Here is a 13,678-nt window from a genome sequence, read left to right on the forward strand (position 1 = left end):
CCTTTTACCAGTTCCATTGTAAAATATTCCTCATCAAATCCTGGTTAAAAAGTACCGGCACTCAGGATGCCGGTACTTTTTAGAGTAAAATCCATTTTCACCGGAACATATTAATGAATTATTTTTTTCGATTAATGCTTGAAAACAAATGTTTTTATTTATTTTTTGTGTTTTGAATGCATTTAACTAAGCACATAATTCATTAATTTCAAAATGTGAAAAATTGGATGAAATTTTGGTTTAAAATAAAACTATTCCTTTCACCAGCTCCATTGTAAAATATTCCTAATCAAATCCTGGTTAAAAACACTCAGGATGCCGGTACTTTTTACAATAAAATCCATTTTCACCGGAACATATTACGGAACAAGAAATTTGATTGACCGTAGTGATTGCCGCAAAATCTCCGAATCACTCAAATAAATATTACTGTAAAAATTACGGTATAGTATTTTATGGTAAAAATAGATTTTGTGGATGATGCATCTAAGGCTTTTGGTATTTTTATACGGTAACTGATGTGGAATTCTTTACAGTGTAGCGATTCAGTTTTAAATTTCCGCTATCTATCCATAAAATTAGATCCAGAATGTAAAAAGTGAGATTAAATTTTGATTTCTAACAAGACTTTTCCTTCAGCTAGCCATCAATTTAGTTTTAAAATCCGGCAAAGAGATTTCCATTTTCCATTCAAAACACAAAATTTTTAACATCTTCATTTTGTGGTTTGAAGGACGCGTTTATCATAAATATTGCTAATAAACATACAATAATATTGCTTTGGCTATAAACACAACTACTGCAACAAAATTCGGAAATATCATCCTTAATTATTTGTCCCCAGAGCATTCTGTTCTAGTTTTTTACCTCTGTAAGAAATGAATTTCATAAGCTACTGATCATTAATTGGGGATGAATATTAATTATTTCAACAGATTTTGATGAACAGATTTTCTTACAAAATGTTCATTTTTAGATAGTTTGAAGCTGACACTTAAAGTATTCAAATTATACAATGAAAACTGAACAGATATAATTTTTTCCCCCAACGAATTCGAATTGTTATAGNAATATTGCTAATAAACATACAATAATATTGCTTTGGCTATAAACACAACTACTGCAACAAAATTCGGAAATATCATCCTTAATTATTTGTCCCCAGAGCATTCTGTTCTATTTTTTTACCTCTGTAAGAAATGAATTTCATAAGCTACTGATCATTAATTGGGGATGAATATTAATTATTCCAATCCCAAAACAAAAATTTAAACATTTTGAGATTGGATGAACAGATTTTCTTACAAAATGTTCATTTTTAGATAGTTTGAAGCTAGCACTTAAAGTATTCAAATTATGCAATGAAAACTGAACAGATATAATTTTTTTCTCCAACGAATTCGAATTGTTATAGCCCGAAAAGGAATAGGTGTGGATACAATCGGGAAAAAAGGGTCCAATAATTTCAACAGTGCCTAGATAATAAGGGGAGACATGATGTATAATTAGGTGAGGGCTGTTTGAGCTATAAGGTATACATATTTTGCTCAATAAGATATTGCGTAATTTTTCATACACTGTAAAAAACTCCAGATTAAAGTATAGCATAAAGTACCGGCACGTTCGGTGCATCCTCAATAAGATCCATTTTCACCGTAACATGCACAGTAATATTTCATAAAATAAAGTAATTCAGTTATTTTACGGTAAATATTGATGTAAAAAATTTTGGTAAATCAAATTTTCTGTTCTCATGTTCCGGTACAAATGAAATTTACGGTAAAACGTACCAATACCCTAAGTCCCAGCACTTTTTACCATAATTTTTTTTAAAGATTCTTACAGTGTACATTTAAAATTTGAAAAAGAAAAGATTAAATATTTCTGAGAAGAAAAAAAAAACGAAATAGAGCTTTACCCCAAACTACATATTACGCTCGGTGGTTGAGAGGTAGCGCTGCACGCTTCCGTTCCACAGGTCCTAGGTTCGATCCTCGGGCCGGGCAAGGTTGACTCAGCCTTTCATCCCTTCAGTGGGTCGATAAATGAGTACCAAGCATGCTTGGGAACTAAACACTGGGGGTTCCGCGTTCGGCTGACCACCTAACCGGAACATCTGCTCCTGCACTCCAGAGTCCAAGGTCAAGAAAACTGAGATGGGCACAGTAGGCCTTGGCCTTTTATGGTTGTAGCGCCACTGAGTTTAGTTTAGTTTCAAACTAAATATTATGAATGAAATGGTAATCATTTGTTTTATATTGCGATAGCTAGTTTTGCATTATAGGACTATAAATATTCAGTATGTCAGCAATAATCATATTTTGAGCGTTTCAAACAATGACAAAAATGTATGAAATAAATTATATTAATTTTTATCGAATTTTATTTTAATTCTTAACAAAATATCCACATTTTAACAATTTATAAAAGATGGTTCCCTAAGCTAAAATTAACCGTTATCGATCTCCCAATGATGAATTTTTTACCTATATTATGTAATAGATGTCAGTAATCTGTAGATTGATGTGGACATAAAAGTTGAAGACACTTTGCCTTAAGGATTCAAGTTCATTTTGAAAATTGATTATATATTTACCAGAGCGAGCATCCCATGGCACTTGGCCTTCCTGTAAAATTAAAGGCTCTCCATTGAGAAGTGTGGCTGGTGCTGAATAGTCTACAGGTGCCCCGCTCTCAGCCATGTAGAGGCGGGGCTCCTGTAAATGTAGTTCAACAGCAAAGGGAGCTACCAGGTCCCACACCTGCATCCGCTCGTCCCCCAGTACCTGGAAATAAAAATAAAAAAATCAATTAATTTTGAACAATAAAATCTTTTGATTAAAAATACACTTTCAAGATGTTACATAGGGAGTATGACATCGACAATGTCAACCTTCACTTATGAAAAGGTATCACGGCATATAGTCGAGTTAATAAGTATTATGTACTAGTGAATTGGAATTCAATAGTTGAAGTGGTAGCAACGCTACAGTAATTTCCCACCAGAATTTTATCTGTGATGGAATTTGATGTACTGTTAACACTAGTTTATTCATTGCTGTTTTGTGAGAAGCCGGAAGAACTGTATTAAAATCACTGTACTTTTGAGTACTGATCGCGAGAGCTGTATTAAATTCACGGCAGTGGTTGCTCCAGTGTTGTCAAGTGTATTACAGGCCGACGTTGTGTGTGAACGGCGTGAGAAGGTGCACAAATGTCGCTTTCCCAAGTAGCTAGTCAACTGTTCCATAAGAACCATCTACCGAAGTAGGCGTGTTCAAATCTAAATGGACGTTTCTGTCAAGGTAGGTCAGATCAGGTCCGGGTCACCAATGTGGGGAGTGAACATCGACAATCTCAACCTTCAAAAATGAAAAGGTACCCCAACCTACAATCGAGTTAATATGTCTTCTTAATAGTGAATTGGAATTTAATATTTGTAGTCGTAGCTACGCTACAGTTTACCTCATAATGCCAAGCTCGCAATGTTTAAATATTATTTTGTATAGTAATATGAGATCCTCCGGGATGTTTCCCAGACCGTCGCCAATAGCCCATTGTGCAGCTCTAGTGCGACGTAAATTAACAACAACAACAACAACAAGTAATATTAGATGTCTTAAAATAAAGTTATTAAAATATTAGCGAGTTTTTAAATAATTGATTAATTAAAAATAAACAAACTTATTGCTATTTGGACTTGGTCTGTGGACTTCAAATCACTTGTTATATTGCGTGCTTCCTTCGAAAAAAGAAGAATTCTTAGAAAATAATTTAAGTCAAGTTAATATAGAAAAGACTTATTTATAAATCCCTTTTGGACCATTTCTAAATAGGGTCCAAATACTGATGGGATAATGAAAAGTAAATAAAATCTGTTATGTTTTCTTAGCTTGAACAAATAGACACAAGCTAATTTTGCCCACATGTTTATGATTATTTTGAATTTATTTTTTATGAACAAAAATTTATGAACAATAATGAAATAAGTTTCATAAACAATAAATAATTCCAATACAATAATACAGGAATTTAAAGATAAAAATCATTTTTCCTTGCCTAAAATAGATTTTAAAGTTTTAAGATACGACTTGAATTGCATGTAAGGAACAAGTCTGGAGCAACAGGCACCAGGTTTCGTCCCAGATTCTTAATTAACCATTATGTGATATGATAATTAAAATCCTGGGCTCAACAAAATTTGAAATTTTATTAACTGACTTGAGCTTGGTTTTGAGGGTCCATATTATGTTAAATAATAATTTGTAATAAGTTTTTAAAGAAATTTGCTTTGGCAGATTATGATTTTCGGTTTCCCCTCACATGCTGTCCCACAATCATTTTTTATTTATTTATGACTTTTTTATATAAACCTTTATTCTTGACATCTTCTAAGATAAAAAAAAATAATTGCGAAATTTTAATTTCAAATCTCACGTCAATAATTTTTTGCGGTGAAAAAGAGTTCAACGCCTTAGGGTTATTGCTCAATTATACCCTCCCTTTTTATCATTAAAAAAAATTCGAAAATCCCCTTAGATGCTTACGTAATATTTATACAACCCCCTTCATCAACAGGTTGCTATTTCCAAAAAGTAAAACAATGGCATTTGGTGAGAATGAAAAGTTTTATGATAAATAAGAATGTAAAATATTAAAAAGAGGTAAAAAGTTCCAAAACATCATTCCTTTACTCAAAGAAGCGTTAAAAGTGTTCTATTACACTTTCTTTATTGCTAAGTTACGGTTCATGTACCGCAGAAAGGTATAATACGGAACACCAAACTCAGGGTTCAGAGAATCGGATCCAGAAAGTGGTATGTCCGTGCATCCGCACTTCAATCACCTTTTCAATATCTTAAACATAAACAGAATAAAAACAAAAAAAACGAGATCATCGGAGTTTACATTCGATTCTGTGAGTCAGTTCATCTTTGTACTTTTCTGCCTCGTTAGGCTTAAGAAGACATAGCAGCAGTTTCTTTTGATGAAAACTCATCAACATTAAAAATCGGGAAGAGAGAAAAATGTGTCAAATTTGATTAGCGTTCGAATTTGAAGAGCGTGAAAAATTAAGTATGGCTATAACAACTGGAGCAGATCTCATGTGCTGTTAGGAATTATCGATAACGTGTTCTTTTAAGTTCAATTGGTTGTTTACGTCCAACAGAAAATGTTATCAAGTTGAAAATCATTAGAAATGAAACAAACAAATCTGGGTGTTTTTTGAATGTTGAGATAATAGTTGAAGAACAGAAAGTAGATATGTTGCGCCAAACGTAAACGACATTACGAACTGTGTACTGTAAAAATTCAGGATCAAATTACGGTGAAAAGTACGGGGACTCAAGGTGCCTGTTTGTTTTACCGTAAAATCCATTTTTACCGGAACATTTTACTGAACAAAAATCTGACATACAGTGGTTTTTACAGTAATAATTACTGTGAAATCATTGAATTAAACTAATTAAATAAATATTATTGTAAAAATTACGGTATATCAGATTTTTGTTCAGTAAAATGTTCCGCTAAAAATGGATTTTACGGTAAAACAAACAGGCACCTTGAGTTCCCGTACTTTTCATCGTAATTTGATACCGTATAATTTGATACCGTATAATTTATATCGTAATTTTTACAGTAATAATTACCGTGAAATCATTGAATTAAACTAATTAAATAAATATTATTGTAAAAATTACGGTCAAAATAGATTTTTCGGTAACAGGATTTCACGGATGATGCACCTAAAGTGCTGGTATTTCATATCGTAATTTGATCCAGAATTTTTTACAATGTGTTTTGAGATGGCAAATTAATCGGTTCGTAATTTAGCATTCTTTTAAATGTTAGGTTTACATTGACGATAACAGATATATTTAGGATCAAAAATTTATTTTCTGCTTTTATTTGAAGTCCGGGTCTAAGGATAATTTACAATGTGAGTTAAGATGGCAGATTAGTGCTACAAATGAAATCTTAAGGGAATAAAAACGAAAAAAAGGAAAGATCACACCTATCAGTCGTTGGTTACCCTGGGTCGTTGGTCTTGTGCTTAGATAAATATGGCAATCCCTATCACAAAGAAACAATATATTGTTCTGGAACGTCAAGAACAGAACGTTCTGTATAGTTCTGGAACAGAAATTTAACTTAAAGTCATGTTTTAACAAAAACTAAAGCATAAATATTATTTCTGCGCAGAAATTGGTCAAAAAAATTGATATTTAAAGTATGTTTTACTTGTTCACTAACGATAAAGACGCTCGTAAACAACTAAGAAACGAATGGTTGGGTATTGCTTATTTTTACTGATATAGCATCGGAATGTATGATGTTAGACACTAAATTGCCTTTGTCGCAAACATTCACTTCAGAATTAAAAAAAAATAGGTAACAGAATTGCAATAAAAAAATTCTTATATTAGTATAGCAAATACACTAGAGTACAAATCCAATGGCCTGGTGGGAAGGGCATTGGGTCCATGTCCAAGAGGTCGTGAGTATGATCCCCCTGCAGTAACTGATGATTTGTGCACGTTAAATCTATCTGGACACAAAGTCCTCCAATATAGTCCCATAACAAATCAATACCTCTGGGGGTGCTGAATTGGAAATCGATCATTCTCTGGTTCAGATCAAAATTACGATCTGTAGATGAATGGATGTACAAATGGGTTCACCCTGTAAAACGGGCTATGATTGAAGAAGTATTCTTGGGCATAGATGGCGCCACTGGAAACAAGAAGCGCACCTTCTGCCCCTAATTCGCTTGGTTTAATCAAGCAAGCTTGTCGGTTAATTGACAAGTTTCATTAGAAACAACAGCAACAACGTATCCATATCCTGATTATTTTTTTATCAATGATAAAACAATTTGTATGCTCAATTTATATTATAATAAAGCCTTTTTCAGACGACGCTTTGCCAAGAAGAAAACTATTAAGCTTTTTTAAAATATCATTAATTTATTTACTTATTTAATTGTAAAAGTTTGTTTTGTTAATTTATCTGTATATGTTTGTTTGAATAATTTACTGTAACGCATGCATTTAAAAAATCATCGTAAAGATGAGCCACGTTTTTTTTTCTTCAAAAGGTTACATTTTTACATCACACGGATTGTTTTAATATTGTTTCCAAATCGGTACGAGAATTTCCACTGGAAAAAAACAAAATTGTACCAAAGTATATAATTGCCGACAATGGCAATTGAAGCGTAATCGTCTCTAAGCAATTTAGAAATGTAGATTATCAGTACACGAATAAAATACGTTTTTTTTTAATTTAATCTCAAATAATTTTCTAATTTGATATTTCTTCTGGTTCTTATGAAACGTTTAAAATTGAAAGACTGCGAAGCAAAACGATAAGTTTTCAGTCAGAGTTGATTTTGATAATTTTCTAATATATTTCACTATATTTCTTATAATTATACAAAATGCATTTAAAAAAAATTTTTTCACTGGACATGAATGATTGAATATTGTTACCTAATCAACAATTATAAACAATTGTTTAAAAAAATGAAGTTTTGATCACGCTTTCAGCCGCACGTGCTTAGTACTCATTACGAGCGAGTGCGTCACTTTGGGTAATAACTTCTTTCTGTTGTTAACATTTTTTTTCTCACACCATTAATTTCTACAATATTATTAGTTTAAAACAATATTTAATTTTTATGATGTTTAACTTACAAGTTAGTTGTGAAATTCTATATTTTTAGGCGGGCCTACCCCCTGCAAAACCACGGAACTACTTCCTTGTTGATTTCAAATTGCTCCACAATTTTACTCATTTTGAATGCATACTGGATAAGTATGTGTTTTAGTATGGTACGTGCCGGCTCATATACTTTTTAAAATGATATTTAAAACATATGTTACATTGTGAAATATTCCAGATCAAATCACGTTAAAAATCACCAGCACTCAGGTTGCTGGTATTTTTTACCTCAAAATCCATTTTTGCCGGAACATGTTATGAAACAAAAGTTTTATATATCGTAATTTTAAAAGGTAATAATTACAGCAAAATCACTGAATCACTCTTATTAAATAAATATTACTATAAAAATTACGGTATAATATTTTACGATAAAAATGGATTTTACGGATAATGCATCCAAAGTGCCGATATATTACACCGGAAATTGATCCGGAATTTTTGCAGTGTCTATCGTATGAAACCTTTGAATTATAAACATTTTACTTAATTTATATACATTATGATTTGATTAACATATGTACATCTAATGTTATTTATGAAATAACATTTTTGAGACAAATAATTCACATAATTTACTTACATACTCATTTATAAACCTAAATTCTTAAAGACCCTATAGTTTTAAACTCTTTATTGTCGCATAAATTCGTAAAATTTGTAAAAACGAGAGAAAAAGATAAGAAAATGAAAAAAAAGCATAACAACAAAGTAGGTGAAAATGGAAGTAGTTAATCAAGGAAATAATAAGAATAAGTTGAATCAATGTGCATAATAACAGGAAATAATAACAATAAGTTGAATAAATTTTTTCAGCACTATATATACATTAGCGTTACATCGAATAAAGATGATAGCGTATAATTTAGTTTTAAATTTTTGAATGTTAAAAACATAGGAAAGTTTGAAAGAAATAAAATTAAACGATATTTAACGATAACAATGAAAAATGTTTTTATTTTCTTAAAAAAACTAATACATATTTAACTAATTCATGAGCTGACGCTTTTCTTCTTTTGTTAAGATCAAAAAAAAAATTAAAAAAAATTGAGTTTCTTATATTAAAAAATAATAATAATTTTCTTAACGGAATTTAATCAGAAAAAGAAAAAAAAGAATGAAAGCGTTTAACCTCACTAAAATTTTAACTTTCATTTTCACCTCGACTTTTCATCAAAGCTCTTTCTTTAACAAAAAACTCGTTTTACCCTTAGGTATTAAACAGGAAAAAATCAATCAACGACCAACATACACCAAAGGGGATTCGAGTAATTAAATAAGAAAATAAATGTAAAAAATAATAAAATAAACCACACAAATTCTTAAGTTCAAAGAAGACTTCCGATGGAACTTGTCGCAACCTAACTAAAAAAAGAAAATGGCGAAAAAAAAGAACACAAAAGATTTCGCAAACGATATTCATTTGGTCAGTTAAATAAAAGAGGCCGTCGAGTCCCCTTTTCCTGTCCTTTTCTGGTCACAGTCTTGCTAACCCAATTGGTGTACGGCGTCCTTGTTTTTAATTTATTTATTTTTTACTCAATACCTCCTGACCGACAGATAGATAAACAGTAGGGAGAAAGTTAATTTGAAAAATGATTGCCCTTGCTCTATGAATAAGAAGTGATTTTTTTCAGATATTTAAATGCGTAGTACTTAAATAATTGAATGCATTTACTTGAATATTGGTAATTCGGCGAGTGACTTTGAACAGATCATTCATTAAAATTTTATTGTTTTATTTTATTTGGAGACTTTATTAGCTTATTTATTTTCCGACTTAATTTTTTTTAGATGTTGTATCGTAATTTTATGAGCAGTATGCCCATTAGATTTTATTTTTTTCAGTTTGATTCTTTTATAATTCAAGATGGTAACAGGAACAGCTGTTTTTTTTTATTTACCGCCTTAAGTGAATAATAGTTCTTTTCTATTGCATGATTTCAAACCAAAGTGAAAATATGCGTTGACATGCATTTTAATACTTGAAATGTATTTTAATACATTAAAAAAAAATGTTTGTCAGTGCTTTCATAATTTTTTGTAAAAAGCATAAGAGAAAATAATAATGATAGTACCATTAAAACAAAAACAATATTTCCTCTTCCCTTAATTTTTTAGATATTTCTTTTTTTCAAGTAAAGATGCCCCGTAATAATCATTCTAAATATATATTGTTTTGAATCTTAGTCAAAAAGTTTTGTTTGAATCTAGAGAAAAAAAGAATGCACATTAGAGTTCACTTCTAACATATCACTACTGGAAAAGACAAACTTAAAACACCGAAAGTTGTTAAAACAACTAAACAAAACAATTTTTTTTAATCCAGCAATTTTCCGGATAAAACAGAGAGAAGTTGAATGAGGAGTAATCGAAATATTTTAAAGTTTCACCTTGTGATAAAGCCAATTTGATAGTTTTAGTCACGTCGCCTTTAAAAGTGATTTGTTGAATTTCGTGTCGAGCAGTGGTGGCACAGGGAATAGAGCGCTCATCGTCCGTCCAATGAGGTGAACCGGGTTCAAGTCTCAGCTGTGGTTGGTCGATACGAATTCTGCATCCGTCTCGCACTGACCACAGTGCTGACGTAAATTATCCTCAGTGGTAGATGGATCATCTGTTAGAGTCCTCTTGCCATCAGGATAACCATGGGAGGTTTTTGTGGTTTTCCTCTCCATGTAACACAAATGCAGGTTAGTTCGATCAAAAAGTTCTCCACGAAGGCAAATTTCTTCCTATACTTGATTAAGGAGTTCCATTGACTTCTAGAGAGGGCTCAAAATAACAAGGTTATGGAGTTGAGCATTGGTAGTAGTAAACCCAGAATTGGGTCGGCTGTTCAACGACGGTTATAAAATTTCGATATCGTTTTTATTTATTTCTTGCTTAAATATTCATTTGAAATTCCTAATGTGTATAGTTTTTTTATTTTAACTTCGCCAAGGATTCTGAAAAACTTATATCTAGGGCAGTGACCAAGAGGAACAACCTGTACATTGATGTGGTTTAATCAAAAAGTATAAATATTAGATTTTCAATGTGCATGAGATGGAAATGATCCATGCAAATGATTTGATGCGCGGTTTTTGTTCTTCTTTTTCTTCCAAAATAGACTTATGAGAGAATTTATTCAATTTTAGTAAAAAGGTTTTTTAGCTGATTGCATAATATTTTGCCAAATATTAAAAATAGCTTCATACGTGACGCTAGGAAGTTTCATTACAAAAAAAAAAATTTGGGGGGGGGGGGGGGGACAAACTTGGCNATTCTTTAGCTGATTGCATAATATTTTGCCAAATATTAATAATAGCTTCATACGTGACGCTAGGAAGTTTCATTAAAAAAAGTTTTTTTTGGAGGGGAGAAGGCACTAAGAAAAACATTCTACTGTTTATTCCTGTAGATTATATTAACTTCATCCTACGATTACGACATGGAATTACGTCTGATGATGTTTAAAATAAATAAATAAAGAGAAAGAGAGACCGTGAGAGAATTACCCTAAACCATAAATAATTTTTGAGTTAATGATCGGATTTTCACATACTAAAACTGCCGTACTATATAGTAGTGACATTTCTGGTTAAAAAAAAAGTCATAATTCTACTTAATAAAACTATGTGGTATACTATGCGGTATTTAAAGCACTTATTTGGTAATTTTTCCGTTCACGTGGTTCGTGTTCGAAAATTTTGATTTTTATAATTGTAGTTCTTATTAACACACATATAGCAAAAATTACAAAACTGAAAAGTAAATTTAACCGAATAAATCATTTTTATGCCATGCTCTACAGCAGTGGTCCCCAACCTTTTCGTACCTAGGAGCAAATACCGGAATATCGGTAGAATGGCGGGCACCATTTATTTTTTCAAGATAAATTTATAGTTGATAGACATAGGCAATAATACACACTACATATAATGCACAAAAAATTTAATTGAAAAAAATTAATTTAACATATGAATATAATTAGTATTAATATTCTTGTGTAAAATAAATTATTACTAAATTGCTTTCAAAACATACGAAGTATAAAAATTATTTATAAAATACAGTCAATGTGGTCTTTGGCATGGCATTTCTTTGGCCAGCGCTTCATAATTGGGAGAATATGATGAAATTCCTGCTCGCAAGCAATCGTTAAGGTGTTCATCTGTAAGTCGGGATCTATATTTTGACTTTATGATATTCATTGTCAAAAACAATGATTCGGACCAGTATGGGGAACCAAGAAACGACTTTATTTTAAGAATGGAATTTATTTCTTCAACTATATTCCAGAATTTCTCATCTGATATAATAGTTTTGAGGATAATGTCAATCTGAAGTACCACAATTTCTATTTCCACTTCTTCTCGCTTTACTTGAAGAAATTCTGAAATGTATGTTGCTATTACGGTTACGTTTATTTGGTTGGTAAAAGGATTAACTAAAAAGGATATGAAATTGTTTAAGCAATTGGAGGTTGATGACAAGTGTTGATAAATTGATTTCACTGTCACTTATAATTTTTTTCATGTTTGGAAAATGCAAAAGAGACTTCATTTTCAAATGTGATATCCACAAAACTAGCTTAGCTCTGAACGAGTTTATAGCCTCTATCATTTTTGCTATATGTTTGTCTTTCCCTGCAGCTCCACTTTGTAAGTAAGTACTTTGCCTTTACTGAGCCAGCGTACTTCAGTATGTATTTGCATAGCTTAAAATTTGCATTAATGGGACAATGCAAAACTGAAATATTTTATCGTAGGGCACAAGCAGTGGGCGCACCTAGACCGATCGACGGGCGCCATGGTGCCCGCGGGCATAGGGTTGGGGACCCCTGCGTCTACAGTATCATGATAAAATTTTCAAATCTTACGAAATATTATAAAACAATATTTTATTGTTAATTTTACCAAAACTTCTATCAAAGCACTTCTGTAAACATTACCGAGTTTTTGGTGTGTCAATAAAGCCAGAAACACGGTAAATTTTACCGTGTTTCGAACCATACTTTTACTTCAATGCGCATTTTTAATAAACAGTCCAACCTTTACTACTTAAAAAGGTTTACCTAAAATATGAGAATTAATTCAGGCACATATTTTAAATTATTGTATTTAGTAAAAGATACTTTCCCTGTATTAATATACTTCCCTCTGCACCGCTAAAAGGAGGAGGTATGTTTATGTAATAGTATTGTGAATTTGTAATTGGAATTTAATAATTGTAAATTTGTAATTTTTGACTGAAATTAGCCACTGGAATTTAAGTACGAAAGTATGTCATTCCAAATAACAATGACCAAATAACATCACTGCGCATTTTTAAATGAATCGATTTTTTAATTTTAAAGCTAGTAACCAATATTATTATAACCTATGTCTTAGCAAAAACATTTATACCGTTACAATTAGTTATTTAGAAAGCATTTTATTGGAATTATTTGGCTTTAATTTAATGGATAATGATAGCTATAATAAAAAGCACTCTATTTGTTGTTAGTAAATATAACGAAAACATTTATAACGTTACAGTTAGTTATTTAGAAAGCATTTTATCGGAATTATTTGACTTTACTTTAATAGATAATGATAACTATAATAAAAAAAGCACTCTATTTATTGTTAGTAAATAATAACGAAAACATTTATAACGTTAAAATTAGTTATTTATAAATCATCTCATCGGAATTATTTGACTTTAAATTGATGAAATGTTTTTTTTATTTCAATAAAAAGTTAAAATGCATTTATTAAATTATTATTTGTTTTACGAAACGCAAGAAAGTATTTCAATGGCATCTGCAAATTCCATCGTGCGGTAGTCGAAGTTCGTTTGGGTGGCCGGAACAGAGAAAAATATTAGTTTCTCAGTGACCTTTGACACACACATTCAACAACCTGTTCAGTACCTTTCAGTTTTAATCGACCTTGAGGAAGACCACGATTAAATAAACCATAGATCA

At 31.2% G+C, this 13,678-nt stretch overlaps 1 protein-coding gene across 2 annotated transcripts in view; it reads right to left on the reverse strand.

Annotated features, from left to right (window-relative positions):
* Nucleotides 1–13,678, reverse strand: part of LOC107440570 (uncharacterized) — a 449,104-nt gene that overhangs the window by 340,925 nt on the left and 94,501 nt on the right. For both annotated transcript variants that reach the window (XM_043043457.1, XM_043043458.2), the window contains exon 2: nt 2,597–2,786. In XM_043043457.1, coding sequence (XP_042899391.1) covers nt 2,597–2,786 — 190 coding nt within the window. The remainder of the gene's footprint in view (nt 1–2,596; nt 2,787–13,678) is intronic.

This window comes from Parasteatoda tepidariorum, chromosome 8 (genome assembly GCF_043381705.1).
Source record: "Parasteatoda tepidariorum isolate YZ-2023 chromosome 8, CAS_Ptep_4.0, whole genome shotgun sequence".
Lineage (NCBI taxonomy): Eukaryota > Metazoa > Arthropoda > Arachnida > Araneae > Theridiidae > Parasteatoda > Parasteatoda tepidariorum.